This window comes from Panthera uncia, chromosome A2 (genome assembly GCF_023721935.1).
Source record: "Panthera uncia isolate 11264 chromosome A2, Puncia_PCG_1.0, whole genome shotgun sequence".
NCBI lineage: Eukaryota > Metazoa > Chordata > Mammalia > Carnivora > Felidae > Panthera > Panthera uncia.
The window spans coordinates 49348233-49361987 of NC_064816.1; the positions used below are offsets into that span (position 1 = coordinate 49348233).

General features: G+C 46.4%; 1 protein-coding gene across 2 annotated transcripts; it reads right to left on the reverse strand.

The window, feature by feature from the left end:
- Positions 1-1302: 1302 nt before the first annotated feature.
- TADA3 (transcriptional adaptor 3) lies at positions 1303-13606 on the reverse strand. 2 transcript variants are annotated; one of them, XM_049640976.1, is made up of 9 exons: positions 13235-13606; positions 11637-11869; positions 10056-10306; positions 9831-9936; positions 8175-8316; positions 7978-8081; positions 6662-6771; positions 4163-4348; positions 1303-1810 (listed from the first exon to the last, which is right to left on the reverse strand). In XM_049640976.1, exons 2-9 carry the CDS (start codon positions 11841-11843, stop codon positions 1618-1620), a joined length of 1299 nt encoding a protein of 432 aa, XP_049496933.1. In that variant the 5' UTR covers positions 11844-11869; positions 13235-13606; the 3' UTR covers positions 1303-1617. The 2 variants fall into 2 exon arrangements, with proteins under 2 accessions (XP_049496933.1, XP_049496932.1); XM_049640975.1 differs by having other exon boundaries at positions 13061-13606.
- Between the last annotated feature and the right edge of the window lie 149 nt (positions 13607-13755).

Sequence of the window (13755 nt, forward strand, 5' to 3'; positions counted from 1 at the left end):
AAACTTTATCTCCTTCTCCATCTCCTGGCTCTGCCTTTCTGAGTTGGCTTTATTCTCAGGCAGGTTCTTCCCCATGGCAAGAAAGTGGGTCACCAGGTGGTCTAAGCTTACATTCTAAGGCTTTTGACCCAAAAGAAGAGAAATCCTCTTCTCTCAGCATCAGAACAAGCTTATGGAAGGCCTCTGATTGGCCCAGTTCAAGTCAGATGTCCGTTCTTTGGACCAATTATCATGGATAAAGAATAGGGTGCTGTGACTGGCCAAGTTGGGGTCATGTATCCATCCTAGTTTGACAGTCCCACAAGAGCCATATGGAATGGGGGAGCGGCAGGTCTAACAGTAGTGCTGAGCATACAAGAATGTTGCCTGTCCTTGACATCCTTCTTTATGGCTCAGTTCACAGGTCACTTCCTCAGTGAACTGTCCCCTCCCTTGTCCTGTGTAGACCTCACCTTCCCACAGTAAATTTACAAATTATTTTCTGACTCCCTGACTAATCTGGGACCAACTTGAGACAAGGGATGAGAGCACATTTATTCATCTCTATCGCCTATACCTTGTTTCCTTCCCGGGCTGTGGAAGAGACATTATTGGTGGCCTATCCAGCATCCATTTCCCCATTCCTACTCAGATCTTTATTGAGTTCCCCTTCTTTCCCCATTGCCTTGGGCTTGGTGGGGAAGCAGACTCCACTCTCACTAGTTAAAACCCATCAGAGTCATCCCTTGCCACAGTGACTGGTTCAGGAATAGGCATGTGAGAGTTTGTTTGGGCCAGCGAGACATAAGGATATTTGGGAAAGGTTTCTTGCTTTTGGGTGGGCCAGTGAAACCAGTTGGCTCCTTCCTGCCCTCTCTTGTGCTGGATGTTGACTGCTACTGGCTGCACAGCTGGAAGAAAATTCAGTTTAGGCAAAAGCTGACATCATAGAAGGCAGTACAGAGATAACCTGGACCCTTCATGGCCCTGTTGAGATGCTAGGTTGGCCAACCCTGGAGGCCATCCTGCCCCAGGACCACCAAGCCCCAAACCAACACATTTCCTTGTTATGAATCCACTTGGAGCTGAGGGTATTGTTACTTGCAGCCACAAGTACCCTGAGAGCTCTTCCTGAATGAATGACATGGGTGAGTGTCCAAAGGCTGAGAGCCACCAAGCATGCCCTCCCCTGCCACCCACACCAGTTCTTTTCTTTTCTTTTTTTTCTTTCTTTCACACCAGTTCTTTTCTAACCTGTAGTTAACAGACATTCAAAGATTTGGGATACTTTAAAAAAAAAAAAAAAAAAACCACAGCAGTCACTTTACTTTTAGGTTTGCACTTTACAAAACCACAAGGGAGAAGTCCTTGAGGGAAAGAGGGGAGGGAGTGGGGGATAGTAAAGAGGGGGAAGCACAGAGTAGGCCTCAGGCCAGCCCAACAGGGCCTCCCATGTCCTGGTTGTACAGAGCTAGACCAACAACTTCAGGGAAGGGCCACAGACCTCTACAGACTGTCATCATTTGACATTAACAGGCAGTCACAGGCCTAGGGTTCCGGCAGGCCAAGGAAAGAAGTGGGCTCCCTAGCCCTCCTTCCCCCAGGCCAGGGGAAGACAGTCTGAGGCAGGGGTGAAGTCTACCCATCCAGCAGCTTTAGGATGCTCTCACGTTCCTTCAGAGTCTTCCAAGCCTGGTCCTTCTCCTTCTTGGTGGGGGTCCGCTTCTTCTGCCGGGCAGCCATGATCTTCCGGAAGGCATCCATGACCTCGTTGTCTGCCATGCGGACCCGTTGTCTCAGCTCCTGCCGGCTTACTTCCTCCTTTGCCAGCCTGTAGGGACCAGCCAACCAAGGTGTCATGGGAAGCCCACCTCCATAGTGGGGTCCCTCTCCCTCTTCCAGACTGAACCCACCTACCACCCCAGGATGGCACTCCTGTGGGCTGTTTCATACCAAAAAGCAAAGTTAATGAACCCCACTTCTACGATACTATGTGCTAGTTACTACCTTAAGCCCTTCAAATATGTCAGCACAGTTAATCCTCATAACAGCCTTGTGAGGTAGGTACTATTATCCTGATATTACCAGTGATGACAGAGGTCAAGGAGAATAAAAAACACTCCTAAATCCTACAGCTAGTGAGTAGGAGATCTGAATTAAGGCAGGCTGGCTCCACGCAATCATCTTTAAAAGGTATTCTAGTGTTAGCAGAAGACCTGCTGACTTCAGTATCCAAATTCCAGAGCAACCTAAGGGTCTAGGCAGCCTGAGTGGGTGAGATGCCAAACCAACCCCTGTAAATGAAATCTGACCTATCAATTCCACTGTTGGTGGAACTGGAAGGTGGCTTAGAGATGCGATCTAGTCCAACGTCTTAATTTTCCAGAAGGGGAAGCTGCTGCTCAGGGTAGGAGATACCTTGCTTAAGGCTCTGGAGCTGGTCAATAGCAGAGCTGAGGACTGGATTCTAGGCTTCTAACAACCCAAGCTAGTTCCTTCACTGTCCACTACCTTTTTTAGAAGTTTATTTGTTTATTTTTAATGTTTTATTTATTCTTGAGACAGAGAGAGACAGAGCATGACCGGGGGAGGGGCAGAGAGAGAGGGAGACACAGAATCCAAAGCACCATCTGAGCTGTCAGCACAGAGCCCGACGCGGGGCTTGAACCCACAAACTGTGAGATCATGACCTGAGCTGAAGTTGTACACTTAACCAACTGAGCCACCCAGGTGCTCGAGAAGTTTGTTTGTTTATTTATTTATTTATTTATGTATTTATTTAGAGAGAGCACGCGAGAGAGCGCGTGCGCACTCGAGTGGGGGTGAGGCAGAGAAATAGGGAGAGAGAGAGAGTCCCAAGCAGCCTCTACACTGAGCCGGACGTGGGGCTCAATCTTGTGACCGCAAGATCATGACCTGAACCGAAATCAAGAGTTGAACGCTTGACTGACTGAGCCACCCAAGCACCCCAGTGTCCACTACTTCTATATCTGCACATCTTTGTTTCTCCCTCTCATTCAATCTTTCTCTCCTCTCCACCCCACTCAGTATCTCTTTCATCTGTTATTTTTCCTCTTCTTGTCCTTGCATGAAAGGGAACTAGAAAGAGGCTTTGCATTCAGCCTTGGGCTCAAGTTGCAGCTTGGTTGTTGACTGGCTGTGTGACCTTCAGCAGAGTACTCACTTCATTGGCCCTTCACTTCCTCATCTAGTAAAGAGGTGAAATACCACCTACCCCCTGGACTGTAGTCCAGATTAACCAGGAGGGTGTAAATAAAGTCCCTGGCACACAGCAGGCACTCAGTAACCCTTATCCTTAAGCACTCCCTTAGCAGTTTGTCACCAAGCAGTTCCCCCTCCTTTTAATGGTGCACCTCTTTACCAATTACCCACTTGTAGACCACAAGCCCTTTGCTGTCCCTCTTCCTAGCCCCCAGTACAACGTGTAAGAGACAGGCAGAGCTGGCCAAATGCGTGTGCCCTGCCCTGTTGTGGCTCTGTGAGGCAAAGACATACATCTGCCCGTGAGAAGCAAGGAGACTCAGTTGGACGACTTCTCTACCTCCCCTCAAAAAGGGCAACAACTACCATAATCTCCCTCCAGAGATCACCTATACTTTTGTCATGACCAATGCAGGGCAAGATGGATGGGAGTCAAAATGAAATGAAAGACATTCTGACTAATTTCTTAAAGAACTGATCCTAAAACAAGGCAATTTCCAGTGAAGAGCCAATAATAATCATGGATGTCCAACAAAATGTTAACAGTTGATAAATCTAGGTACAGAGTATATTGGCGTTTACCATACAACTCCTTCAGATGTTCTGTGTTTATGAAATTTTTCATAAAAATGTTAGAGGAAAAGAAGATAAGCGTGAAAAGATTAAAAAAATAAACCATGCAACAATGCGAATATAGGTAATACCACTGAACTGTACTTTTTAAAATGGTACAGAGTCAATTTTATGTGTTTCTTTCACCACAATTATAAGTAGGTAAATAAATAAATCACAGAGGTCTAAGCCTTAGAGTCTGTGGTATCTGGCAATATTTTTTTCAAGGCTCTCCTGGTGATTTAGAGGCCCTCCCAGGGAAGCCTATTGTAAAGCGCCCAGAAGGTGACCAGCAGCGACCAAAGCCTTCTCAGCCACTCCCAGGCCTGTGCATCCCGTCCACACTAACCTCAGCAGGTCATGCTTTTTGGTGCGGTTGTGGGCACTGAGCGCCTTCAGCTCGGCCTGCCGTTTGCGCAGCTCTGCGAGTACCTCATCTTCCGAGTCCTCTGCGGGGCGGTCCTCAGACTCCAGCAGACCCTGGGCGATCAGCTCCTCCTTGATGCGGCTCTCCAGGGACTTGGTATGTGGTACACTACAGGAAGGTAGCACTTAGCTCAAGGGCCAGCTTAGAGGGGGACCCGAAAGGTTCCCAAGGCTAGTGACACATTCCTTTCTCTTTGGGCACTCCCTATCTATCTAGGTATAAAAATATAGAGAAAATGATACGAGCTGGAACCCTGAAACTCCTAGAAAACCTAGGAGTAAAGCTCCTTGACATGGGTCTTGGCAATGACTTTTTGGCTGTGACACCTAAAGCACAGGCAATAAAATAAAAAACAAGTGGGACTACATCAAACTACAAATTGCTTCTGCACAGCAAAAGAAATCATCAACAAAGTGAAGAGACAACTTACGGAACAGGAAAAGATATTGTAAACCATATATCTGATTAGTTAATATCAAAAATAAAGAACTCATATAACTCAAAAGCAATAAACCTGCCCAATTAACAAATGGGCAAATATCCTGAACAGACATTTCTCCAAAGAAGATCTACAAAACACCAGTAGATACGTGAAAAGATGCTCAATATCCCTAGTTAAGGTATCTTGCACCCCCATGTTCACTGGGGGTTCATTATTTACAATAGTCAAGATATGGAAGCAACCTAAATGTCCATCAATGGATGAATGAATAAAGAAGTTGTGGAATGTATATATACACACACACACACACAATGCACACATTCAATAGACTGTTATTCAGCCTTAAAAAAACAAGGAAATCCTACCATTTGTGACAACATGGATAGACTCTGAATGCATTATGCTAAGTGAAATAAGTCAGAGAAAGACAAATACAGTATGATCCCACTTATATGTGAAATCTAAAAAAAAAGTTCATAGAAAGAAATCAGACTTTTCATTACCAGAGGAGGAGGGTGGGGGGAAGGGAATGGGGGAAGGTGGTCAAAAGGTACAAACTTCTAGTTATGAATAAACACTGGGATATAATATGACTGTAGCTGACACTGTTTTATGTTATACACAAAGTTGTTAAGAGTGTAAATCCTGGAGCGCCTGGGTGGCTCAGTCAGTTAGGCATCCAACTCTTGGTTTTGGCTCAGGTCATGATCTCACGGTTCGTGAGCTTGAGCCCCACATCAGGCTCTGCACTGACAGTGTGGGGCCTGCTTGAGATTCTCTCTTTCTCCCTCTCTCTGCCCCTCCCCTGCTCCCAATGTCTCTCTCAAAATAAATTAAAAAAAAAAAAAAAAAAAAGAGTGTAAATCCTAAGAGTTCTCATCACAGAATTTTTCTTTTCTTTTTATTGTGTCTATGAGAAGATGGATGTCAGCTGAACATGTTGTGGTGATCATTTCACAACACACGTAATTTACACATGTAAAATCAGACCATGTACATGTTTTGTACATTGTACATGTATACCTTAAATTTATACAAGGACGTATGTCAATTTTTTCTCAATATTTTGGAAAAAATACAGAGAGACACACATGGTCTTATTTCAAACATAGACCAACACATGTGAATTGTAAAAAAATCTAGAAAAACCTATAATGCTAACAACTCAGAGAGAATCACTATTATTTACGTCACTATTATACACATTACTGTTATTTTGCTGTTATTAACATTCCACATATAAAACTGTGTTTTATTAGGGGTGCCTGGGTGGCTCAGTCAGTTAAATGTCTGACTCTTGGTTTCACTCAAGTCACGAATTTGTGGCTAGTAAACTTGAGCCTCGCATCGGCTCCATGCTGTCACTGTGGAGCCTGCTTCAGATTGTCTCTCTCTCTCTTCTCTCTGGCCCTCCCCTGCTTGTACTCTTTCTCTCAAGATAAATGAACTTAAAAAATTTTTAAATATGTTTATATTTTGTTATATAATATTTATTTACTATCTATATCCCAGATTTTGTCTCATGTCATTTCCTATCTTTTATATTATTCTAGTTTTCTATATACACACATTTAAATATATGCTGAGTAAAAACAGGATCAAACTGTATTGTGCTACAACTTTTTCTTCACTTAGCACTTTAGTGTTTACCTTTTTTCATGTCAATTAACTGTGTTTCTCAAAAACGATTAGTAGTTATAAGTAATTTTACCATATGGAGTTATATCAATTTAGCCAAACAATCCGTTTCAGTTGGACATTTAGGTTGTTTGTGGTATGAACAGGGCTATGATGAACAACCTGTACTTAAGTCTGTGCATGCAGAAATGCTGGGCCAGCATGCACATGTGAAACTTTCATTGGGCTTCATCTAAATGCCCTCAACCTCTCTCTTAATGAAGACCTTCCCATGTTAGGATAAAAGAAGTCAACAGAAGCAGGGACCAGATAGTAGGAATGTGGACAGGGTTGTCACTCACCTGAAGGGCTTGTTCTGATTGCGGGGAGAGGTGCTTGCCCCGTCGGCCCCTGATTCTTTCCCAGACATGTCAGGAATAGGAGAGTCCTCCATAGGGGAAATAATATTTTCCTAGAAGAATACAGAAGTGGGACAGAAAAAAAAAAAAAAGAAATGGGAGGGAGAGAGTAAGAGCTGTAATATTTCCATTTTCTTGCTCCTCCCTGACCTACAGTCAGAGTCTTCAGTCTTCACAGACCAGAAATATCCTTTCATTGCTCCCATCGCTCTGGAAGCCTTCCCAAACTGATTCCAGGAAGCTCTGATCATTTTAGAAATGCCTCTTTTTTACTGATACCAAAAGAAGACAACACAGAAAAGCAATGAGAAAACACTCAACAACAGTAAAGAGAAGAGCCAAGGTTTGTTAAGCGTTTGGAATGTATGTTAAGCATGTTGTGACAGAGGCTGCTGGCTGTCCAGCTACACTACATTTCCCAGACTTCCTTGTGGTCAGATGTGGCCATGTGACAAACTCTCTCCAGTGGAAAGCGATCAGAAGAGATAAGAGCCACAGCCAGTCATGGCCATAAACCCCACAAACCTTCCTTCACACATTCTTCCTTGCTCTTTTTCTGTGGGCTTGGAGTAGTAATCATACCCAGAATGACCTTGTGCAGAGCAGGTTTAGGGTGGCAAAACCGTCACAGACGGGGTCCTTGTCTGATGGGGTGGGGCTGAGATCTCTCCCCTCCCCCACCTCAGCCAACCTGGAACACGTGGCCCCAGACTGTTACACGAGAGAGAAAAACACTACTGTGTTTGAGCCAGGGAGAAAACTAAGGCTCAGTGAGGTGAAAGGATGTGCCTAAGGCCAGATAGTGGGCATAAAGAAAGGGACTCTGTATCTGGGGTTTGAATCCTGCTTCTGTTTATTAGCTGCATGACTCCAAGCAAACAGTTCCTTTTTCTGAGCCTCAATCTTCTAGTATGTAACATGGAGCAAACCACTGTCCTTGCCTCCAACAAAAGGATGCGTGGAAAGCCCCTTGCACAGGGGTCAGCCCTTAGCCAACATTCAGCAAAAGTAACTGTGGTATAGTGGCTACTTCTGGGAGAGGTTACAGACTGGGGGGTTGACACAAGAGAGGCTTGTGTAGGATATTGGCAAGCTTTGTTTCTGTTAGGCTATATATACATGTGTGCTCATATATGAAAATTTATCAATTTATACGTGTAATATCTCTGCACCTTTATAAATATGTGATATACTTCAAAAGAAAATAAAACATTAAAACAGAAAGCATGCATAATTCTGTCTTGAGTTAGGATGCTCACCTCCACCAGGGCCTGTAGGAGGCGCTGCGTCAGAGCACCAAAGGGGCACCCATCTTCGGGCTGTTCATGCTGGGCCTCAGATTTCTTCAGCAGGGCATCCACATCTGAAGTAGACAGAGAAGTGGTACACAGGTGGGCTAAGTTCTTCTAGGAACTCAAGTCCTGGCCTGGTGTGGGCAGGAAGGCGAGGGGCCTACCTTTAGTGTCCAGTTCGGTCAGTGGCCCCATAAGGCCTTTCTTCTTGTCTGCCACGGCTGCTGCCCGGGCCCCATCCTTCTGTTCCTCCAGCAGGTCCTCCTGTGCCCAGCGTTGGGAGTAGTGCTTCCCCAAGGGTGGGATCTGGTGGGGAGATGCCACCCGGCCCAAAAAGGGTAAACACTGGCAAGCCATGCCTGGGGTTGGTAGGGGCTCTCTGAGCACTTTGGGCACTGCCAAAAAGCTCATGATTCGTTCCTTCACTTATCTGTCTCCAAGTACCTACAACAGGGCCGAGGCCTATGCTTTGCGTAGATGGGAAGAAACAAAGGAGATAAAAATCTATATGCTCACAGTCTGGTAAGGGAGACAGGTACATAATGAACTAAGACACACACAGGGGCCAGTATGGAAAATTTCCAAGATACAGGTGCAGAATGGTATGTGTACATGGACCATCTCAAGTCACAGCTATTGTCCCTAGAAAGAACTAGGAAGCTTAGGGTCAGGAGAGGAAATCGTCTTTTGTATTACTTGAATTTACTACTGCCTATATGGACTACCTTTTCAAATAAATTTTCTTTTTCAAGTAAGTTTTTTAAAAATTCAAAGAACTGATGTGCTAGAGGTAGGTCAAGGTGCTGTGGCACATGAAAGAGAAATTTTCTGCAAGCAATCTGCAAAGGCATTTTGGTGGAGATAAGAGATCAGTGCTTTGAAGGATGAGCTAGTTTGCCAAGGGAAAAGGAGGAGCATGTACAGAGGCCCAGAGACCAGCAAGGATCCTGTGTGGGCCTAGAGTGAGGGTAAGGTGCTTGTCGGGGCTGGTAAATGCAGCAGTGAGGAGGGGGAATGACTGAGGAAACTGGAGACAGGTGGTGGGTCTGTGTCACCAAGGACCAAACTACTTGGAATCGATCTTGTGCCAAAGAGGAGCCAGAGGAGGCCTGGGAACAGGGCTGTGTCACATCTGATCATGACAGCTGGACTATGGGAGAGTTCTCCCAAACACTTCTCTTATTTTCTACATTTTCTTTGATGGAAACTGTTTTATTTACATCATAAGAAACCTAACTTTTACATACTAAAGAAAAAAAAAGTCCCTTTGGAGACAGGGAACTGTCTTGACACCACTTGGACAAAAACTGATGAAGTCTTGAATCAAAGCAGAGGGGCACCTGGGTGGCTCAGCTGGTGAAGCGTTTGACTTTAACTCAGGTCATGATCTCACCATTCCTGAGTTCAAGCTCCGACTGAGGCTCTGTGCTGACAGCTCTGAGCCTGGAGTCTGCTTCAGATTCTGTGTCTCCCTCTCTCTCTGCCCACTCGCATTCTGTCTCTCTCTCTCAAAAATAAACAAACGTTAAAAAAAAAAAAAAAAAAGCAGAGGGGATGGAGATGTTGGTACAAAGAACAGCCTCACTGAAGGAGATCCATTAGGATGTATGTGGTGATCATTTGGAGGGTACAGAGAGGAAACAATGCAAGAAGAAAGCTGACAATTAGAGCCAGGGTGCCTGGGTGGGTTAATGTGTTAGATAGGAGGTTGGGCAGGGTGGGGGAAGGAAAAAGATACATGACTTTGGGATCTTTGATTTTGAGGCACTTCTCAAGTCCTCTAGTTCGTCACCATGTCTACTAAGGTCCAATGTTTCTACCTTGTAATGTTCAGCTTCATCTTCTGGTGGTTTCAGTAGTTCTTCTAGCGTGCGTACCTCCTCACTGGTAATATCAGCACAGTAGGGCTCCACTGAAGCCCAGAACCTGCAGGGAGAAGCAGATCCTGAATGGGAATCTCCTGTCCCACCAGCCTCAGTCCCAGACCCCTCCACAGCCTTTACTATTTGAATCCAAAGGCCCCTCTATGTTCTCTGGCCCGGAACCTGTTGGGCGCATCATTCTTGGGGATCCGTGGCACGTCAATTGGGTCATCAGTGAATTCATATTCCTGGATCTTGGGCTGAAGGTTTTTGGATTTGGGCCGTCCGGGGCCAGGGCCAGGCCCATGTCCCGCTTTTCCTTCCAGTTTCTGCTTCTTCGGCTTCCCATGTTTGGGGGGAGCTCCAAGCTCGTGGTCTCGACCCAGCTTCAGGAATCGGCGATCACCTTTCTTATCTTGCCAGTCAGTGAGGATCTGAAATTTACAGAGGACTGTCACTGAGAGGGAGAAAGGAAATGAGAGGACAATTCTTTCTCCTAGTGAAGAATTAGGATCTAGAACTTGAGAAGACTCCAAGGTCTTTTTATTTACCCATCTCCTGTTTAGTAAACTCCTAAGCATCCTTCAAAACTCAGCTCCTTTTCTGTGCCTGCCTCACAGAACTTTATTCATATACTTGTCATCATTCCATTCATTTGTCTGTATTGACTCACCTCTGTATCACCCAAACCACTTACAGTGTTTAGGTCAAACAAATGATCATGCCCTGGTGCATGTTAGCACTGGAATATGCCGGTGGTAACTTTTGGGGGAATGCAAACAAGCCTCCCAGCAAACCTTCACTTCAAATGTCACCACAACTGGGAAGCCTTCTCGACATCAGTTACCCAGCTTCTTAGAAGCTATAATACAACTGATTATGCCACAGCCCTGATCAAAAAGCTTCATTGCACTTCCAGGGATCACAAGTTAACTATTCATCCTTTGAGCTCCAATTAAAAAGGCCTCTTTGTGTCTCTGACACTTTGTACCTCCACTGCAGGCCCAATTGTGTTGTTTGGTCAACCTGGAATGAACAGGATACCTTGTCTTTTCAACTAGACTATAAGCTACTGGAGACCAGAAAACTTATCTTAACTATCTCTGTTCCCCAGGATCTGGCATAGTATCTGGCCCACGGGGCTGAGGGGATATTTATGTTGTCAACAGAAATGATCAGAGTAGTACCAAATAACATTTGAAATACTCAGGGTCAGACATCAACCGATGTTTTGCAAAAGTATCTCTTTTAATCCTCACAAAAGCTCTGAGGTACCTCCTATGATTCATCCCTGTTTGCAGATTTGGAACTGATGCTCAGAGATAGGAGGCAACTGTCCCAAAATCATACAGCTAGGAAACAGCAACACTAGCAAGTGCTTAGGCCAGGATTCAAATACAGGTCTCCTCAGTCCCGTTCCTTTAGTACTTCTAACCATAACCAACATCACCTGTATTTGTCTGACCTCCCTTTCCCTTTAGTTGGCAAACTCCCTGAAGACCAAAAGTGTCCTAATAATTACTTCTAATGACTAGCACCCAAAACATAATGGGGGTTCGGAGGTCAGTAAATTAGAAATCTTGAAATTTATGAGGATTGTGCACATTCTTGTGTATTCTACATGTCACCCGAGCCCAGTTTAGGCCTCTCCTCACCCCTCTAAGCTCCTGTACCTCAAGGCCTCAGCTGGTGGGGCTAATTCAATGACCCATCCTATCACTTGTCACAGTCCACCCTGGTGATATCCTCTCTGTAGGGTATCACCTGGGTTTCAGCCTCGAGAACCCGTAGGCGCCGGCTGGCAGAGGAAAGTAGGGTCTCAAGCTCCAGCTGCAGAGTGTCCAGCTCCTCAATGCCGATGCCATCATCCTCAGAGCGGGCCAGCACTGCCGTGTAGCGTGGACAAACCTTCAGGTGGTCCACAGACTTGAAGTCATGGAACTGCAAGGGGCAGTCCTTCAGTTCACTCATGGCCCAGGATACGGGACCCTGTGGAACTGGAGAGAAGAGAGCCATGGATAGGAGATAAAATGGGACAAGAAAAGTCGAAGAGCTCCCTCCATCTAGGGACAGTTTCAAGGGGAAAGCCAGGCTTCAGTACCCTATTGACAAGGTCAATGGCACAGCTCCTACTCAGAGAGCCCTTACTGTGCATTAAGCTAAGGGCAGACGTTTTACTGGTTTCTCATCAATTCCTCACCCAACCCCATAAAGAGGGACAATGGTGACCTACACTTTACAGATAAGGGAACTCAGACTCCAAGGATTTTACCTGCCCAAGTTTACCAAGATGCAATCTGAATCCAGGTAGTTTTGAGTCTGTGTCACTAATTACCATGATATACTATGCCCTGTCTTTCTGATGCTCTTCTGTTCTCCACTTGGGTTCTGCTAAGCCCCTGATCTCCAAACATCCATTCTTACAATGTTAATGTTCTCTGTGCCTCCCAGCCTCTCCTTGTCTCACCCCTTCCCATCTTTGTCCCTTCTCTTTGCCCCTGACAGTGGTTAAGAATGTGGGATGGTTGGGGCGCCTGGGTGGCTCAGTCGGTTAAGCGTCCGACTTCGGCTCAGGTCACGATCTCACAGTCCGTGAGTTCGAGCCCCGCGTCTGGCTCTGTGCTGACTGCTCAGAGCCTGGAGCCTGTTTCAGATTCTGTCTCCCTCTCTCTCTGACCCTCCCCCGTTCGTGCTCTGTCTCTCTCTGTCTCAAAAATAAATAAATGTTAAAAAAAAAAATTAAAAAAAAAAAAATGTGGGATGGTAAGGGGTGCCTGGGTAGCTCAGTTGGTTAAGCGTCTGACTTTGATTCTGGTCATGATCTCCAGGGTCATGGTTCAAGACCCAGGTTGGGCACTGTTCTGACAGCTTGGAGCCTGGAACCTGCCTCGGATTCTGTGTCTCCCTCTCTCTCTCTCTGCCCCTCCCCCTCTCATGCTCTGTGTGTCTCCCTCAAAAATAAACATTAAGAAGTTAAAAAAAAAAAAAAAGAATGTGGGCTGATAAACAGGACATACCTGGGTTCAAGCCCAGCCTTTTACCATTTTCTATTTACATAGCTCTGATTATGTTTTTTAACCTTCCTGAGTCTCGATTTTCCCATCTACAAAATGGGGACAAAAGAAATCTGAGTCTGTTTCCCCATAAGAAGTCTGAATTTGTAAAATGGGGATCACAATAGTACCTACCTCCCCGAGATGTTCTGAGGATTCAGAGAGGATGCTCGTCAAGAGCCCAGTTCAGTGCCTGACACAGAAGTGCGCCTGTTTAATGTCTGGCCCCTCCCATGGGTCGCCCCAGTGACTCGCCTTCAGGGTCCCCGTCCTCCAGGGACCCCCTAACGCGGCCCCTACCCCCTCTACCTCCTCACTGCAGCCTCCTGCAGCCTCCTACGGCCCCCAGGCCGCGGGAGGGGTTGGGGAGTTCCGGTTGGTGGGAGCAACCGCCCCGGAACTGGCTAGGGGCGGGCCCCTGCAGAAGACGCGCGGGTGGGAGACGCGAGGGAGAGCCCAATATGGCTTGCGGGGAAGGGTTTGCAGGCCGCGAGCGAGCCCACTGCAGGTGGGATGGGGGCGGGGGTATGCCTCGGGCCTACTCTGGGGAACAGCCGGAGGCTGGGGGCGGGGCTCTGCAGCCGAGATCTTAGCCCGGCAGTTAGTTCCGCCGTGCCCCAGGGGCTGCAGGTAGGAGGCGCCCAGAGAAAAGATAGGGGCGCGGAACCGGAAGGAACGAAGAGCTCCTCTGCCTCGCCTTGTCCTAATATGGTGCCCAACCTGAGGCCGGGCTGCACCATTGCCTGACTATGGGGAAAGACAGCAAAGACGACAAGAAGGCCAAAGTCACAAGCGAGAGCTACACTCATAACGGGATAGGCTTGAGTATT